At 36.8% G+C, this 18,942-nt stretch overlaps 3 protein-coding genes across 3 annotated transcripts; 1 reads left to right on the top strand and 2 right to left on the bottom strand.

The window, feature by feature from the left end:
- The first annotated feature begins 910 nt into the window (after positions 1-910).
- On the top strand, positions 911-2,273 carry LOC113324873 (GDSL esterase/lipase At2g31540-like). Its single transcript, XM_026573157.1, has 3 exons — positions 911-1,503; positions 1,587-1,842; positions 1,932-2,273. Exons 1-3 carry the CDS (start codon positions 928-930, stop codon positions 2,117-2,119), a joined length of 1,020 nt encoding a protein of 339 aa, XP_026428942.1. The 5' UTR covers positions 911-927; the 3' UTR covers positions 2,120-2,273.
- Positions 2,274-7,401: 5,128 nt separating this feature from the next.
- LOC113324869 (wall-associated receptor kinase 2-like) lies at positions 7,402-10,364 on the bottom strand. Its single transcript, XM_026573153.1, has 3 exons — positions 9,456-10,364; positions 9,175-9,360; positions 7,402-8,772 (listed from the first exon to the last, which is right to left on the bottom strand). The coding sequence occupies exons 1-3, from the start codon at positions 10,339-10,341 to the stop codon at positions 7,541-7,543; spliced, it is 2,304 nt and encodes a 767-aa protein (XP_026428938.1). The 5' UTR covers positions 10,342-10,364; the 3' UTR covers positions 7,402-7,540.
- Positions 10,365-13,243: 2,879 nt separating this feature from the next.
- Positions 13,244-18,942, bottom strand: LOC113324864 (long chain base biosynthesis protein 2a-like). Its single transcript, XM_026573149.1, has 12 exons — positions 18,651-18,942; positions 18,497-18,562; positions 15,760-15,848; positions 15,495-15,640; positions 15,296-15,420; positions 15,070-15,163; positions 14,805-14,968; positions 14,382-14,543; positions 14,135-14,261; positions 13,849-14,015; positions 13,670-13,777; positions 13,244-13,519 (listed from the first exon to the last, which is right to left on the bottom strand). The coding sequence occupies exons 1-12, from the start codon at positions 18,777-18,779 to the stop codon at positions 13,340-13,342; spliced, it is 1,557 nt and encodes a 518-aa protein (XP_026428934.1). The 5' UTR covers positions 18,780-18,942; the 3' UTR covers positions 13,244-13,339.

Here is an 18,942-nt window from a genome sequence, read left to right as displayed (position 1 = left end):
CAAAATGCATTTAAATCTAGGGATGGTCATGGGGAGGGTATGCCAATCTCCGGTCACTGCCCCGTTCGTAAAAAAAAAAATATCCATACCCGTCCCGTTATTCACATAAATTGGGGCGGGGCGGATATGGGAAATACTCGTATGGGACGGGTTTTTCATGAATTACCCGTAACACGGTGTTAATACATAAATCTAAAATTTTAGATACAGAAATCCATCTTAAAATGAAAAAAAAAAACCTTTATTAGATGACTTATTAGTGTTTCTACTTTTTCCTTTCTCATTTTATCTTCTTCCATGCTAACCATTTCATTACCTTTCATTATAGTATCATTTTCACTATTTTAACTTTTAGAGAATGTGTCTGATCACAACAAAGAAGAGCAATTGATAAATATAAAAATTGCGATCAAGAATAAAATAAATGAAAAAAAGCTCCACTGAGTGGTGGAAGTATAAAAATTCGGTACAAATTAATGCATAAAAGTATAAACCCCTATAATATGAAAGCTACGGGGCGGTTATGGGGCGGGGACCTTGAATCCCGTCCCCACCCCATCCCGTAGCTTAGGCTTCGGGTATTACTCATACCCGATCCCATCCCCATTTGTGCGGGTAAAACCCTACTCAAACGCGACGGATACCCACGGGGATGAGTTTGGTTGGGTCAAATGGCCATCCCAAAATCGCGGCTTAGCTAATGCATGCATTTCAGTTTCTTTAGCACATTCAATGACCATTTACTCCCGACGTTCCAAGCAAACGTCATTGATTTCTCTACATAAACTTAATATTAATTGTAAATTTCAGCTTATGCATGTACGTCATGGATTTCTGTATATAAAACCTCGATCTCAAACATATTTCAGTCTCGTAAACCTTTTTTAGTCTTCAAACATGAAAACAATTTTGATCTTCTTCAGCTTAATGCTGCTAGTAAGTTCAAGTACTTGTCATGACTCAAAGGAGCCTACCTTCCCTGCAATTCTAGTCTTTGGTGATTCGACTGTTGATCCCGGCAATAACAACTTCATCCTGACAACATTCAGGAGCAACCACTATCCATATGGTCGAGACTTTCCCAGCGGTACTTCCACGGGACGGTTCTCAAATGGAAAGTTGGTTCCAGACATGTTAGCATCGTTGTTTGGTATCAAAGAGTTTATTCCACCTTATTTAGATCCTAGTTTGTCTGACGATGATTTACGTACTGGAGTCAGTTTTGCGTCTGCTGGATCAGGTTTCGACGAATTAACAACTGCATTGTCAGGGGTTATTCCAGTTGCGGTGCAAGTGACATATTTTAAGGAGTATATACAGAGACTCAAAATGGCGGTAGGAGAAGAAGAGGCCAACAAAATAATCAGTGGTGCATTTGTTATGATTTCTGCAGGATCTAATGACATTATTTTCAACTTTTACGATACACCGGCTAGACGGATTGAATTTAACATCTCTGGGTATCATGATTTTCTCATAGAGAAGCAAAGAAGTTTAGTTAAGGTAATAATTGATCCATTCTAATTTTGCGATTAGTAGCTTTATACGGAAACTTCATTGGTTTTTATTTGTTTGTATTTCTGTAGCAACTCTACGATCTTGGATGTCGTACATTTGCATTATTTGGCTTGGCTCCACTGGGATGTGTACCAATCCAAATAACTGCAAAAGGTTCCCATGATAGAAAATGCCTCGAAAATGAGAATGCAGAAACTCAATTGTACAATGCAAAACTCAAGAACTTGACCCGAAAACTACCAGAAATGCTTCCTGGTAGCCACATTTCATTCCTAAATACTTACGATGCAGTGTTAGATATGGTCAAGAATCCACAAAAATACGGTATGTTTGAACCCTCATATTTTTGCATTATGGTTTTTCCTTTTCTAAATGTAGAGATTGAAGTGAGTTTTGTTCCTGGGTTGTGCCAGGTTTTGTAGAAACAAATAGAGGATGTTGTGGAACTGGTTTTCTGGAAATGGGACCTTTCTGTAATGCTTTTACTCCGGTTTGTTCAAACCCTTCCGAGTATTTGTTCTGGGACGGCATTCATCCATCGGAAGCAACTTATAGATTGGCTGCCAACACTATTCACGAACAGCTAACCACACCCAAATAAAGAAGCACTAGAGGGTGCTTGTACTGCTGTCAGTAACGTTCTCACTGATTGCTTACTCAAGTTAAAAGAGCTTACAAGTGAAGGATCATCAATCAACAACATTTACATAACTTTAGCAACGTTGTCTTTAAAATTCTGTCGCTTAACATAGTCACAAGCTTTTAGATAATTTGGATATGTGATTGTCATTTCCTTGTTTTGCATTTCGATTGCCTTGCCGGATTTATTTTCTTTTGCTATTTTCTGTGGTGCTCGTTGAACTGTTTGATCCATGATTCCTGAGATTTTTCACTACTTGATTCCTTTTCCATAAGTTGAGATATAGGTTTAGCTTAAATAATAGACTAGGGTTAGAAGAGAAGATAAACAAAGCTTTGATGGAGTTATCGATTCTTAATTGAATGAATTACAATATACAAGAGTGCTATGTATTTATATATGTACAACTTCTAAAGATACGTGCAACATAAGTATACTAAGTTTCCTAAGTTACAAAGATTTCTATGTATAGAAGTGTTCTAGAAACATAGTTTTAAAACTTTCCTTAGTTATTACGTTGTTCCAATACACTCCCGCAAGCGTAACGGGTCATCTTGAATTGTAAGCTTGAATCTAAGTGAATTGAAACGATCTTTAGAGAGTGGCTTGGTAAAAATATCTTCTATCTGATCTTTAGATGAAATGAATCGGACATCAAGAAGTTTTAAAGTAACTGGATCACGAACAAAGTGATAATCAATTTCTATATGCTTTGTTCGAGCATGAAAGACTGGATTAATAGTAAGATAGGTTGCTCCAAGATTATCACACCACAGAATGGGTGGAGATTGTGTAGAAATCTGTAACTCTTTTAGTAGAGATTGAATCCACATGATTTCAGCAGTGGCAATCGCAAGTCCTCGGTACTCAGCTTCAGTGCTAGATCGAGAAACCGTCTTCTATTTACGAGCACTCCAAGAAATAATATTACCACCTAAATAGATACAGTATCCACTGGTAGAACGCTGATCTTCTAAAGAACCTGCCCAATCTGAATCCGTGTAGGCAGTGAAAGATAACTGAAGATTATCAGCTGGCTTGAGAAGAATTCCATAAGTGGAAGTATGTTTAAGATACCTTAATATTCGTTTAACTAATGCCCAATGAAATTATGTTGGTGCATGCATGAATTGACAAGCTTTATTGACAGCATAAGATATGTCAGGACGATTCAATGTCACGTATTGTAATGCTCCTACTATACTTCTGTATTCTGTTGAATCTGTTAATAAAGTACTGTGATCAGATGAAATATCTCCATAAGTGCTCATTGGAGTTTGAATCGGCTTAACCCCATCCATTTTTTCTCGAATAAGAAGATCATGAGTGTACCTTTTTTTTGTAAGAAACACACCAGAAGAGTTACGAGTTGCTTCAATTCCAAGAAAGTAAGATAAGGAACCGAGATCCTTAATTGCAAATTCTTTGTGTAGAGATGCACGAATAGAATCCAACCTTGCAGTATTGGATCCAGTGAGGATGATATCATCAACGTAGACCAAAAGAAAAATAATGCCAGTAACATCCCATTGAATAAACAGTGAATAATCACATTTAGAAGCAGTAAACCCCAGTTGAAGCAAAAAAGCACAGAGTCTGTGATACCAGGCCGGTGGTGCTTGCTTAAGTCCATAAAGTGATTTTTGAAGTTTACAGACATAAGTTGGGAAATTAAGATCCGTGTAGCCTGGAGGTTGTTTCATGTAGACTTCCTCTTCAAGATTACCATGCAAAAACGCATTCTGAACATCGAGTTGATGAATAGACCAATTATGAGATAAGGCCAGAGTAAGAATGACATGAATAGTGCATGGTTTCACCACAGGACTATAAGTTTCACCATAATCAACACCTTCATGTTGATGATTTCCTTTTGCTACAAGGCGATCTTTGAATCGCTCAATTTCGCTATTAGCGTTGCGCTTTATGCGATACACCCATTTACAGCCAACCAGGTTCATGGAAGGATGATAAGGTACTAATATCCACGTACCATTTTTGATCAAAGCATTATATTCATTATCATATGCTTACGCCAGTTAGGATCATCTTGAGCTTGAGAATAACATGTTGGTTCAAGAAGAGAATCACTGATAAGAGCATACCTGAAAGTATTTGGCTTAAAAATTCCATCTTTAGCTCGAGTAACCATAGTGTGAGACTGAATTACCGGAGCATTGGTAGACTGCGAATTAGTATTAGTTGGCACTATACAATTTTCTTGAGACTGAATATTCCCTTGAGTATTATATGTTGAGGACGAATCTGACAATACTTCTGCAGAAGTTGATGCAGACGACACCGGAGTAGACTAAAGAATATTATCTTCAGATGGTTTCTCTTGTTTTAATACATCATGTACCTCTATTCCTTAAGTAGTAGTTGTCAATGATGGACTGGAATTAACAGACACCGGAATAGAGGATATGATGTGCAAAGGAGAAGTTGGTATCACCTGATCAGTAGAAGTTGATGCTGGAGATGGTTCAACCGATGCCGAGAACGGAAAGGTGGTCTCATCAAAAACTACGTGCCTGCTAACATATACACGGCCAGTTGGGATATGAAGAGACTTATAGCCTTTATGTTGTGGACTATAACCAATGAACACTCAGGGAGAAGACGATGGATCCATCTTATGAGCTCTATAAGGACGAAGATGGGGAAAACAAAGACATCCAAACACTCGAAGAGAAGAGTAATCAGGAGGGGAACCAAACAAAATTTCATACGGAGATGCTTTATCAAGAACAGATGAAGGTACCCTATTCATTAGATAACATGCAGTAAAAAACACATCATACCAATAAGAAGTTGGTATAGAGGCCGCAGACAATAATGTTTGTCCAGTTTCACGAATGTGGCGATGCCTACGTTCAACTAATCCATTTTTCTCAGAGGTGTGCGGACAAGAGAATCGATAAAAGATCCAATTTTGTTGAAGATAGGGTGTAAGCTTACGATATTCAAGAGCATTATCAGATTGAAAAATCTTTATCTTTCGATTAAAGAGATTCTCAACATCTTTTTGAAAAACAAGAAATATAGAGTAGATATCCGATTTATGAGTAAGAGGAAACATCCATGTAAAACGAGAATAAGCATCAATAAAAATAATGTAATATCGATAGCCATCATTAGAAACAATATGAGAAGGACCCCAAACATCCGAGACAATCAAATCAAGAGGATTCAAATAAATAGTATTACTAGAAGAAAAAGGCAACTTATGACTTCGATGTTCATGACAAGAAGAACAAAAACTTAGTTTTCTACTAGAAAGGGAAGAGAAAATTTGGAAATAACATGACGCACAGTTCGCATCATAAGATGTCCTAATCTAGAATGCCAGTTTTGTAAGCTAGCACGTTCACCAACAAGACTTGTCGTAGAAGTGTTTGAACCACCAAGATCATAGAGACCACCAACCCTATTTCCGCGCAGAAGAACCTTCCCCGTGCATCGATCCTTCACAATACAAAATTCAGGGTGAAACTCAAACAATACATCATTATCAGTAGTAAGCTGAGAGACTGATAATAAATTATGAGAGATTTGAGGATCAAATAGAGTATTGTTGAGATATAACTTACGTCCAGGAGTACCTAGTATTGAGGAACCAACATGAGTAATCAGAATGGAAGAACCCTTACCTATATTTATTTCATCCGGACCTGTGTATTCTGAATAAGGGTGCAATCTAGATAGATCATTCGTAATATGATCGGTAGCACCACTGTCAGGGACCCACGGAGCAAAAGAGGAGGATCTTTGTGTTTCAGCAGCATAAGCACGAGAAGCAAGTGACTGTGGTGGTTGATTACGTCGAGGAGGCTGTGGATTGAAATTACGATCAAAACGCTTCCAGCACATAGGAGAGAGATGTCCAGGTTTGTCACATAACTGACAAACAGTACTCTGTAGAGCACCAGCATTATAAGTGTCGGTATTAGAGCGTGGTAGAAGACCAGTATTCTGAGAAGAAAAATTCCGAGAAGAAGCAGCAACAACAGGTGTAGAATTCAGCATCTTTGTTTGTTGTTCAACACGTAGTTCAAAGGTGAGAAGATATGTGATGAAATCTTCAAGTTTCATAGTTCCCATGGAGGTGGTGAGAGATGTGACTATAGCATCATAAGAGGAGTCCAATCCAGCAAGAAAACAGTGACGTAATTCGGTGTTAGTCACAGTAGTATCAGCAATAGCAAGCCTGTCAACAAGATCACGAGCTCGATCAATATAGGCTCTCATAGAAAGAGACCCTTTCTTCAGTGCACGAAGCTCACATTCAAGATGGTGGATGTGTGCATCAGATTTAGAAGCAAATAGAGATTCCAGGAAGGTCCAAACTTCACGATATGTGGTAAGACGATGAACTTGTCGTAGTACAACAGGGGTCAGAGAAGAGAAGATTCATCCTAGAAGAATGCGATCTTGTTTCAGCCAAGGAGCATATTCAGGGTTAGGGTTTTGGGAGTTTTCAAGAGTTGCAGGTGGACAGGGTTTGTCTCCATTAACATAGCCATCAAGTTCATATCCCTGAAGATAGGGTAAAAACTGAGCACGCCAAAGGGAGTAATTGGTTTCATCGAGTTTAACAGTGATGATATGATGAGGTTGTGAAAAAACAGAGGAAGCCATCATAGATTGAGAAGATTGAAGAAGTGTTGAAATTGTAAAAACAGTAGAGGCAGCGGAAGACATGAAGGTCACAACCAGGATGATACCAAGTTGAGATATAGGTTTCGCTTAAATAACAGACTAGGGTTAGAAGAGAAGATAAACAAAGGTTTGATTGAATTATCGATTCTTAATCGAATGAATTACAATATACAAGAGTGCTATGTATTTATATATGTACAACTTCTAAAGATACGTGCAACACAAGTATACTAAGTTTCCTAAATTACAAAGACTTCTATGTATAGAAGAGTTCTAGAAACATAGTTTTAGAACTTTCCTTTAGTTATTACGTTGTTCCAATACCATATGAAACAAGATTAATGAAACCTTGAAAGTAAGGTTCTGCTACAAGATTAGTTTATGGAACAAGATTAGTTTCCATATGCAACAAGATTAGTGCCCTAAGTTACTAATCCTGTTTTGCAACTACTGTTCCAGCTTCTTGTGTGACAAAAACACACACACTAACATTTGGACAATACATTATACCTTAGAATAATGATGAAGAAAATAGTAACACTTTCGACACAAACAAAGGTAGTATTGAATTTCGTCTTTCACTCTCTTTTTTAACATACACATTATTCCTTCAATTTAAAATAGGATGTACAATATATTTGGACTTCTAGCTAACACAAATTGCTATTCATTGTACAACCAACATTCTCATAAACCCAACACAGCTACATAAATTAAAAATCATCGAGGCATGTTAATCTGGACTATGGTATCTGGATTCAAACTATATTGCCCAGAGTCACCTGTATATGAACTATATTGCCCAGAGCCACCAGCTGTTGAGCCGGTTATTGGTACACTATAGAGGTCTTTGGGTTCAAACTGTGAGCTCGTTTTCTTTTCGTGGTTTGGTACAAGAGACCAAGCTTGTTTGCCTGCCCCTCTCAAACTTTCCAGCTCTGTTGTTACTTGTCTCATCGTTGGCCTCTCTTCACCCTTCAAGCCAAGGCACCTTTCCGCAAGCTTTGCAACTGCATTGACTTGTTTTGGAGTCCCCTCGTTGAGTACTCGAGCATCAAGAAGTTCGAACAATTTATTTTCTTGCACGAACGAAATGAAGTAGGGGGCAAGACATTTTTGCTTTTCAGATCTCTCTTGAGAAATGGGCATTTCTGCAGTCAAGAGCTCTACAAGAACCACGCCAAAGCTATAAACGTCGCTCTTCTCAGTAAGTTGGCTTGTGTTGAAATACTCAGGATCCAGATATCCTAACGTCCCCAGTACCAGTGTGGATAATTCTGTTTGGTCCAAAGGAATCAACCTGGATGCTCCAAAATCTGCTACTTTTGCGGTGTAATTTTCATCTAGAAGTATGTTAGGAGACTTGACATCTCTATGAATAATGGGTATTGAAGCTGATGAGTGTAAATAAGTAAGTGCACCCGCAGTTTCAACAGCAATCCTCAAACGGCTTTCCCAGGAGATTGAAGGCACCCCACTGTTCGAGTGAATATGTTGGAAGAGTGTGCCATTGGGAACGTATTCATAGACTAGCAGCGGAACTTCAGTTTCTAAACAACAACCTAGGAGTTTCACCACATTTCGATGGTTAATCTGAGTTAAAATAACAACTTCATTTATGAATTGCTCAATCTGACTCTGATCAACCATTTTGGACTTCTTAATGGCGACTACCCGACCATCACGCAAGGTTCCTTTGCAAACGGTTCCGTAGCCTCCTTTTCCCATAATAAGACTCTCATCATAGTTTTTGGTAGCTAGTTTTAGCTCATCTGCTGTAAAGATCCTTGAAGTCTCTGCACCACCTTCATCTGACGATAGCTGTTGTCTTAATAGCAGCCCACCATTTTGTTGGAAAAATTTCTCTTTCAATTCGATCAACTTTTTTTTTCTTATAATCAAGTATATCCAAGAACTTGCAATAATTAGAAACAAGATCCCCAAACCAATACCTGCATCGGAAGTGTAATTCATAATAGTTAGTATCAGCAGTTTAAGTAGTTGTAGTAAATATTCCAGACACGTAGAACAAGTGTGAGGCGGTAGGAGAAGCGAGGCGCCAGACCCTTCACCTTGTCTAGAGCCTAGACGCGCCCAACGCACTAAAGGGGACCCGAAAGTAAAATAAAATAGGTGATGGCTCACGTTTTGGCACCTTGCGGTGCTTTATTAACTATGCCCCGTGTGCCTTGGGCATCTAGGCGAGCGTTTAGCTCGCCTTTCACAACATAAGAACATAGTTTTATAACTACTTATAAAATTGAAGAAAACAAAAAACCTATTGAAAAGTCGCAGGTATGAGAATCCCTTATTCTATCTAATACTCATTTTATAATTAAAAAGAGAGATGGTACCTATAGTAACTTTTATTATTATCGGAAATTGTTCTCTTGGAGTCAGGACAGCATCGCTGGTGCAACCTCGTCCGTTTTTCATCCCGTCGCCATGGCTTCCAGCCGGACAAGTACAGTTGAAGCTTCCATTCGTATTGATGCAGATACCATCACAGGGATTGTCTTGACCCTCACACTCATTCACGTCTGTTGAGTCAAGAGCTTAATTATAAAAATCACAACAGTTGAGAGCTCTTGCAAGAAAAATAGAAGGCATCATGGCGACACCGAAATATATATACCTTGGCATCCAGGACTGACATAAGCGTTCCCCTTGTAACCTTCGAAGCAAGTGCAGCGATACCCTGGATTGCTGTCTGAATTGATACAATGAGTGTTGTCCTGGCATGCGAAAGTGGTCGGATCTTTCTTTGCTTCTTCACATGTCTTATTCCCTATAGCCCAATCAAGAACGACTGACATATCTAATGCTTTAGTTACATTTAGAAGATCTGATGCTTCAAATGTGAACTGCTCATGTTCAGCCACAAAAGCATAACTGCAAGGATCGAAGGATAAAAAGGGGGTATTAGTAGTGTTTTCATTCCTTACCACCCTTGTTGATATACTTTTCAGTCCGTGTTGGATGGTACTCTGGCAGCACCCGTTGCCATTGCAAGTCCCTTCACGGACATCTTCCTTACTATCACACATAGAAACACATTGGCTTGTATACTTCTTGTCAAGAATATCGTACCCGAGGTTAAACCCGCCCGTATTACAGCCAATCACAAAAAACCTGTTTGATGTGTTCGAGAACGTAAATGGGCTACCGTACAGTTTGATCCAGACATTCGTTCCATTTACCTCCAGTTCGCCATCAATGTTGTAGCATAATCTAGAAACCACGCTCTTTGTGCGAATCTGGGTTTCTGATATACTTACAATATCAACGTCACCTGTGCCAATAAAGGCCTTGGGAGGATCAAATGAAGTATTGCAGTTAATATTATATCCCCGCCCAACTCCGTGAATAGAGCACCCTCCTGCTGCTCGATTATCATTCTCACCACCAGGGGTTATTCCAAAAGGGTAAGGAATGCTCATATTGCCGCATTTGGCTTGGCAACCTGGCTTTACCTCCCCAAATGCAGCAACGCATGATACTAAAATTAACCAGCAAGACATCTTAACTAATAAGAGACGTTGTGGAAACATAATTTCAGATAGGTAAATGCTAATTACTTATGCTATCAACTCTGGAGGAACAGATAGATCAATGAGTTGATATTTTTGGCATATATATAATATCTGAATTGGCTTTCCTAAACATATGATCTTAAATTTCTGGTTTGAATCAGATACAGTCATATGGAATTGTTCAATTGCATCCCCATAGACTTTATGATAGTTACTGTACCCTTATGACCAAGTATACATACTTAACCAGCTGATTGTTTCAAAAAAATAAAATAAAATTCAGTGGTGTTTATCATGATTATTACATTATACCAAATAATACTGAAATGGATAATATTGAGTGATTAATTTAGGATTAGTTGTTGAAGGCGACTTAGGAGAGAGATATAGAATAAGTCGATGAAGAATAGATTATGCTGCTGAGTGTCAACGAGTAACTCACCATCGATGAACACCAGAATGTGTCTTTGGCTGAGATGGTAATGGAAAGAGTAAAATCATGATGAAGAATTGTTAATGACATATTTCACTCAAATGTCAAACATAAATTTGAGAAATATAATGCAATTAGCTAGCTTTATATAATTATATATACTTGTTCACAGCTTGCACGATGAGGGGTCCAATGGAAGTTATTGTTAGGAATCCCGAGGCCTAACCAACCTCGAAAATCGGCTCGCAAGGTTAGGATTGTCCAAGGCTACGCTGAACTGATGGTATGACACGCCGCTGACAGGCCTACACTGACTGATGAGTGGTACAGAAACCACGAGAACACTGATGGATATGGATAGCGTTGAGAGGGGTCTGGCTCTGATACCATGTTAGGAATCCTCGGACCTAACTAACCTCGAAAACCGGCTTGCAAGATTAGAATTGCCCGAAGTTTATTAAATATGGGACCTAGATTGTCCTAGGCGAGATGTGGTATTATTTAACAGCTATAAGCTAACATCAAGTGAATCATGAAGCATCACGGTGACTTAGGAAATGGTAGCCAAAAATCTCAGCTATTTATGTTGACGAAGTTTAGATTACGTCTTACTAGTAAAACCGCAGGCACTATGCTCCCGCCTGCCGCTATCAGACAATTCTGCATTCTAAAAGGCCATGTAACACTAAAACTGCATTCTAAGACTGCCATGAAACACTAGAATGTATTAAATTAATATTTATTGATGTTATAGAATTTGTCGAACTTTAGAGGATTGATGACCCGAAAGAGTGGATGGATCTTAAGAATTAAGCATGCTTCACCAAAAACGATTTCACTTGACATGCACGACGTTTGTACCATAATAAAATAAAAAATGGATTCTTGCTTATTATCGAGGTTTATTTTGTTTATTGTGGAAACATAACTGGTTTATTTTGATAAAATACAATTGGCTTATTATTGAAGTCCAATTTGTTTATTATGAAAGCATAACTTACTTATTTTGGAAGTCAATTGGCTTATTGTTGAAATCCACTTTGTTTATTATAGAAGCCTAACTGGTTTATTTTAGAAGTCCAGTTGGCTTATTATTGAAGTCCACTTGTTTCAGGAAAAAAAAATGCACTTTGTTTATTATAGAAGAACGATTTTTTTGGAGACCATGGTTTTTTTTGAGGGAGCCATGGTTTTATTTTGGGTAAAGACATTAGAAGTAAATCTAGGTCACCCCTTATCTAGATATTTATATTAATACCTAAATTACCCTCCTGATTAATTTTGGGCAATGATTAGTTAGTGTTAATAATAGTTAGTGTAATGATTAGTGAGATGATTAAGTTAAAGATAATTAGTGAGATTAGAAAATCAGATTGTTTTTTTGTTAAAAGAAGTAGAATTATTAAGAGAACCAACCGAACACAATATATTGGTTTTTAATGAGGAGTTCGGTTAAAACTATTTTTTGCGAGTTCGGTTACGAAAAAATAAATTCTTGATAACCGAAGTGTTCTTCGTGTTCTTGGTTTCAGAATGTTCGATTACAAAACTAGTTTTTTTTTAAAACTATTCCTAACCGAACATGCCACTTTAACTTCCATTTAAACCATATTTTGATGATTTCTACTCAATTTACCCAATCATTTGATGATTTCTACTCAATTTACCCTATCAAAAAACGAATTAAAAACGATTGATCGGTTTTTCAATCGAACGAGGAACGTCAAGGAAAGAGAGAAGAAGAAGAGAATATTTTTTTTTCAAAACTAAATTTTTTTGATTTCCCTCTAATTTTTGTTTTTGATTTTGATTAATAGATTTATTTAGACTAGATGTATATGATTAGATTTATATAGTTATTAGGTTAGTTTTAATTTAAATTAAAATAAAGGATAAATGTGTATTTACCTAACTTTAGGACACCCCTTATAAGTATAGGGAGGTTGGCCTAATAAAACCATGGTCCCTCCAAAAAAATCATGGTCCCCAAAAAATCGTTCTTTTGAAAGTCATTTTGAGGTAGACACGAATCTTGGGAGATAAATAAGAATCTTCCAAGATAGATACAAATATTGTGAAGATATACAAGGATCTTCCAAGATAAACATAAATATGTGGAAGATAGGCATGGATCTTCATGGATAAATACAAATCTAGGTAGTTATTTTGGATAACTACAAATCTGAGGTTATTATGGAACTAGATTATGATTTTTTGCCTATAAATAGAGGCCAAAAATCCAACTAAAGAATGGAATTCTAGGTTTGCTAACCTTTCAAGAATTATTGTAATCATCATATCAATAAAATCTCTCCCTATGGGATTCCATCCAAGGACATAGGCATCAATCGCCTAACCATGTTAATATTCACAATGACCAGGGCCAAGGTACGTCGGATGCTATAACAGATTAAAAAGAAAAGCTAGTAAAACCGAATGACCATGGAATTTGCTGATTTTTTAAAAGCTGTATTAATTTCCCTATAACGTTAAAATGAAACTAGCTAGTAAACCGAATGACAAATGTCGTGAAACTGTATTGATGAAGTTGCATTACAGTGTAATACGGCATGAATCATCTTCCAAAAAGATGGGAAAACTATAGTTCACGGGACGAGTTCCCTTTCTGAGGCTTTGGGTCATGGGTGACATCTTTACCCTGCCGTCATCCTGCTTCTTGGGCTCAGCATGGAAGTACTTTACGCCCACAAGGTCACCAACTTCGCTGATAACCTGACAAGAATCAATTTATAATCATAAACATGTATATTCCATAGATAAATGGATATGAACCCTACTCCAAACCATTTTTTGCTAGTTAGGCTAACATGTTATGGAAAGCGACTTTCCAATTAACTGTTTCATAATGAACAATCTATTCACCTCTAGAGCTTTTAATAGGTCCTTCCTGGTGTGAGAAGCAGATATCCAAATACGTGCCCTCGACAACAATAGTGGAGTTGCTGGGAAAGCAACTATTACAACCGCGACCTGCAATACCACCATTGATATAAGTAAGCAAAGATCATAGCAGGCGAACTTGAGAAAAGGCAGGGACTGACATTTCGTTTAAGGCACTCTCGAGAAAAGGCAGGGACTTTTGATGGATTGTAAAGCATGATGGACATTACTGGAGAGTCTATGTCTCCTAAAACCTGAAATCCCATCTTCTCCAATTCTGACCGGAAAAAGTTGCTGTTCTCACGAATACGTGCAAGTTTCTGAGCCCCTGCAGACAAAAAATCCAAAATTCTCAGATGCCATAATTTAGCAGATGATGATTAATCTATATTTAATATTCTGTTGTAAAAAATACTTTTTTTTTTAGAGAACAAGTCATCCTCGAACCTCTACTAGAACCATCTTCCCCAAGAATAACCCTTATGGAAGATATAATCTGTTGTGCAGCAGGTGGTGAAATTGCAGTCGCATACAGATGAGCAGGGCATGAGAACTTTAGATATTCAATAATCTCCTGGAATTGAAGATGCACATTATATCGGATTAACAAAGAATACACCTGGCTGTTCATTGTAGGCACTTTTTTCAGAAAATACTCAACAAAACCTTAAAACTATTTAAGGGGCATTGGAACCTTGGATGCTGCTATGTAACCACCACATGATCCAAAGGATTTTGAAAAAGTTCCCATCATTATGTCTATATCAGCAGTATCCACTCCTAGAAGCTCACAAACTCCTCTTCCGGATTTCCCAACTGCCCCAATACTGTGAGCCTCATCCAAATAAGTATATGCCTGATTGAGGATAAATTTCTCGTCTTTAGATATCGAAGGTATCAAGTTTGACTTACCGGAGTTAACTTAATGTTTTCATACCATGTGGGAACAGTTGAACTTATAATTTCATGTCAATGAACATGCAGTTATGCGGAACTTTTTTGTTCTTTTCATTCATTACCAAATCAATACATTTGTAACCAAAGGTGACTTCCAGAACAGCATTAATAAAAAATAAAAACACCAAGGAAATTCGGAATAGTTCACAGAGTGACAAACCGTATATTTCTTGCAGACTTGTATGATCTCAGGAAGTTTGCAGAGCTCTCCTTCCATGCTGTATATCCCCTCTACAACGACAATTATTTTTTTCCAAGGCCTATGTGTGCGAGGCTGTCCAAAAGCAATTTGTTCCCTCAAAACTTCTTCCAAGTGGGACGGCGCTGTGAAGATCAAAAACTTAAATAATAAATGCATGCAACGATTTGAAGAGTACGTACGTACTTTAGCAGCGTTGTGACCCAAAAATAAAGCAGAATCTTACTGTTGTGTTGGAAAACTCGCACTACGGCTCCTGATCCTCTAGCACCATTAACAATGGAGTTGTGGTTCAAGGAATCACTAATAACCAATCCACCCTGCGGAAGACATTAATGAAAAATAATAGCACGGTTGAGGGAATTACTGGGTTGATAATAGTTAGGACTCAGTATTAGATGGGCCAACTACGCGAAGTACTGTCAAGATTAATCAATTGCATGTAAACAAACCTTACGAATCAGGACTGGAAGGACAGCAGAATTTGTGACATATCCCATACCAGTTATTATAGCAGCTGGCTTTCCAACAAATTTAGCAACACATGCTTCTAATTCCACATGTAATATTGTCGTTCCTGATAAAACCAGAGCATCACGAGTAAATATAAATTAGAAATTCAAATGTTAAGTTGTAATTTATTATACATACCACCATCTACGCGAGCGCTACATGTACTTGGAGAAAATTTCTTCAAAGACTCTACAACACGTGGAGTGCAGTATTCATCTGATGCTGCGAACCCAAGGTAGTTGTATGATCCCAAGTTAAGACATTTACTCGTGTTCGTGGTTCGTCTGCACAAAATGCAAGTAATTGGACTGCATTACTGTCATTTACAACAAAATATATAGTTTCTTTCTTATAAACCCTTGGACGTAAATAAGAAGTCTGTAAACAAAAGTAGGAAACTCACTTGAGTGTTTTGAATCTATCATCAGAGTAACGCTCAACCACATCAATCCAAGCATGAGGAGCGCTTGCAATTGGCCGACTAACACAATCCTTTCAATAATGGAAATTTTACAAAAACTATATCAGCCTTGATATTATTAAAACACCACTAGCTAGTTTGTATTTTCCATAATCGTGAATCTTTCCTAAATCCAAACTTAAGTTTCCCAGATTGCTAATAGGGTGTTTCCACGTGTACTCAAAAGTAACTTTTTAACTTTTAATTAAAAATCAAAAAAGCAAGAAATCAGTTTGGCTATGTTATTCTAAAACAACTTTTAGAAGCAAAAAGTTTACCTTTTTTTTGAAGCATTTCTGCTTCTGGTATACAAATGCGCTATAAGCATTTTTCTTAATAATGTTGGGTTGGTACCCAATCATAGAACCAAAGGAACTATGGTAACCGTTTCAGATATATAATAAACCCATTTTAAAAAGGGGAAATTTCAGTTTAATGTTTTTCGTATAATGGTAGTTCATATCCAAAAAGGAACACTATTTTAGAGCATGATAGTTCTAGCGGTTCATTTGTAGAATGAACTCTTACATGATAGTTAATTCGTAATAGTAGCGGTTTATTTTCTAGAGTAAACTCGTAATAATAGTTCATTTTGAAGAATGAATTCGTAATGGTAGTTCCTAATTGAAACTTATTTGTAGAATGAATTCGTGATACTATTCATATCGTATAATTAACTCATATTAATGGTAGTTCATATTGCAGGAATGACAATTCATTTTGTAAAATGAACTCGTAATGATTGTTAACTATGATAGTTCATATTGTTGAATGAACTCGTAATAAGTGTTCATTATGGAGTCTATATATTGTAAAATGAACTCAAAATTGGTAGTTCGTATTGTAGATTGAACTCGTGATAGGTGTTTATATTGTAAAATGGACTCCAAATGGTGTTTCATATGATAGAATAAACCCGTAATCGTAGTTCATTATACTAGTTCATTTTGTAGAATGAACTCGTATGTTACTTCATTTTGTAAAATGAACTCGCATGGTAGATCATCTTATGAGTTCGTTTTACGAAACGAACTCATTTGATAGTTATTCAAGCAGTTCACTTTGTAAAAGTAGAATGAACTAGCTAGACAGTTAATTTATTCAATTAATTCATTTTGTATAATGAACCTGTACAGCTCATTTTGTAGTTGATTCTTAAATAAAGGATAACATAAAAATTAAAAGCTTCGATAATTTATCAACAATGTTACTTTCTGAATATATAAAATTTATTATGTTTTGGCTTATGGTTGAAAAGATATTTGTTTTTTCATATATTTTAGTTATTTTATGAAGATAAGGGAAAAAAGGAAATAAAGAAATACTTTTAGCACCCCATATGATGATATCATCCGCTCTTTGTATTGTTCACCTTAGGACCAAATAATAAGTATTTGGACCAAATCAAAAATATATTTTTAAAAAAGGACCTTAGAATAGTTGTACCAAGTCACCAACCAAACACACGTACCAAGACTTATGGACGGAAGGAGGGGGTGGCGTACCCGGGCCGTAGTCCGAGTAAATTTGTAAAAAAGAAATAAATGTGTAGAACCTTTTCTGAGACGTTGTAATCGTTATGGGTGAGGATGGGCCGTTATGGGCCGTTTTTTTTCCTCATTCGTATTCAATCCAATAGATGACGGATTTCAAATTTGGCATCCGCATCCAATCCAACATCCAATAAATTTGCATCCAATGGATGCACGGATTGGAAGCGGATGATTCAATGAACTTTTTGTGTAATTAAAATTTTGAACTAATAAAATAAAACTAACAAAAATGATTTAAATATTGAGCGATAAAGGAATAAAAAGAGAAGAACATGACTTAATTTTATTCTCTAGCTTAAGCCTAATAATTCTAACGGATGTGGATGTCCAACGAATTTTTAAGAGTGCATCTGTATCAGATCCAAAATCCGTCGGATCCCAAAAATTGCATCCGCATCCAATCCACTGGTGAACGGTCCGGATATGCATCCGCAAAAATGTGGTTGGGCCGGGTGAAACCACGGATTTCGGATCAAATGCTCACCCACTAGTAATTGTTAATTGCTGTTAATTTTTCTCTTAGCCCAGGCATGGTTTTGTATTAGCCCAGCTACAACAAAGCCCATTCGGCCATTTCATAATTTTCACATACTCTGGTTTCTTTTATTTTCTTTAAGTTTTCCAATTTTTACCGGCACCAATCGGATGTATTACATGCAGACGCTTGTTACCAAGCACTCAGATACCTTTTACTAGTGTTTGGATATTGCTTAAACTAATCATAACTTGGAAAAAACTTATTAATATCAAGGTTTTAGAAAAAAGAACGAAGTAAGCAATGCATCCTCTATGGCCTTCCAATCCAAACATTCTCATTTCTCACATGCTAGATGAAACCTCACAACAAACTGTTTTTAGCTATCTGTTCGATTTTTGGACTTGTTTTTGTTTGTGATTTTCATATTTTATATCTTCAAGCGACATTACATGAATGAATAAAATTATGAAAACACAACCATGGAGGGATAGGTGCAAGACTTTGGAGATACCATTATAATAGAGTTGCAATTGAAATACTTAATCACATTTTTAGTCATCGCAATTAAAATGAATATAATAAAAGGTTTTTGAAAAGAAAAAAAATCAGCCCACCCGAACACAGATTTGCGGTTCCATCACTGAATTACCTGAGCACGAAGATACACACGTCTAAAATAGAAATCTTCGAAACCTAAAGAAACCGGTGGGTATCCCTACACATGTTAGAATAATTAATTAAATACTATAATTTACAAGAAATTATTGCACATGCATGCAGAAGAAAAAGAAAAAGAAACCTACATGTAGATTATTACCGTCTTTCCACCATTCAACTAATTTTCTGAATAGCTCTCTCAGCCGTCCTAAACCAAATAATAATCCAAGACTAAATAACGTTATGAAAGAAGTTGTATATGGAACTTTCATCATCTTCGCCTTCTTTCAAATCTCTCTCCGTCAATCTATTTGTTATTCAAACTCAAGAAATATTCTCATATTATTGATGTTTGATATCATTCGAACAGAAAACCACATTTCTAAGATTGATTTGGGTTTCGACTTTTGATGTTTTTAGAGAGAAAAGACTAAACCA

Source organism: Papaver somniferum, chromosome 1, assembly GCF_003573695.1.
Source record: "Papaver somniferum cultivar HN1 chromosome 1, ASM357369v1, whole genome shotgun sequence".
NCBI classification, from domain to species: domain Eukaryota; kingdom Viridiplantae; phylum Streptophyta; class Magnoliopsida; order Ranunculales; family Papaveraceae; genus Papaver; species Papaver somniferum.
The sequence above is the reverse complement of the archived record's forward strand: the minus strand, read 5'-3'. Positions and strand labels throughout refer to the sequence as shown.

What these genes read in the sequence shown, in the direction of transcription:
- LOC113324864 (XM_026573149.1), bottom strand. Translation starts at nt 18,779, where the DNA reads ATGATGAAAGTTCCATATACAACTTCTTTCATAACGTTATTTAGTCTT. An exon ending in GATAGATTCAAAACACTCAA is followed by an intron (nt 15,641 to 15,759) that starts GTGAGTTTCCTA and finishes CATTTTGTGCAG; the next exon opens with ACGAACCACGAACACGAGTA. An exon ending in GTTACATAGCAGCATCCAAG is followed by an intron (nt 14,262 to 14,381) that starts GTTCCAATGCCC and finishes CTTCAATTCCAG; the next exon opens with GAGATTATTGAATATCTAAA.
- LOC113324873 (XM_026573157.1), top strand. Translation starts at nt 928, where the DNA reads ATGCTGCTAGTAAGTTCAAGTACTTGTCATGACTCAAAGGAGCCTACC. An exon ending in AGCAAAGAAGTTTAGTTAAG is followed by an intron (nt 1,504 to 1,586) that starts GTAATAATTGAT and finishes GTATTTCTGTAG; the next exon opens with CAACTCTACGATCTTGGATG. An exon ending in CAAGAATCCACAAAAATACG is followed by an intron (nt 1,843 to 1,931) that starts GTATGTTTGAAC and finishes GGGTTGTGCCAG; the next exon opens with GTTTTGTAGAAACAAATAGA.
- LOC113324869 (XM_026573153.1), bottom strand. Translation starts at nt 10,341, where the DNA reads ATGTCTTGCTGGTTAATTTTAGTATCATGCGTTGCTGCATTTGGGGAG. An exon ending in TGTCAGTCCTGGATGCCAAG is followed by an intron (nt 9,361 to 9,455) that starts GTATATATATTT and finishes TTGACTCAACAG; the next exon opens with ACGTGAATGAGTGTGAGGGT. An exon ending in AATAATAAAAGTTACTATAG is followed by an intron (nt 8,773 to 9,174) that starts GTACCATCTCTC and finishes CTTCCGATGCAG; the next exon opens with GTATTGGTTTGGGGATCTTG.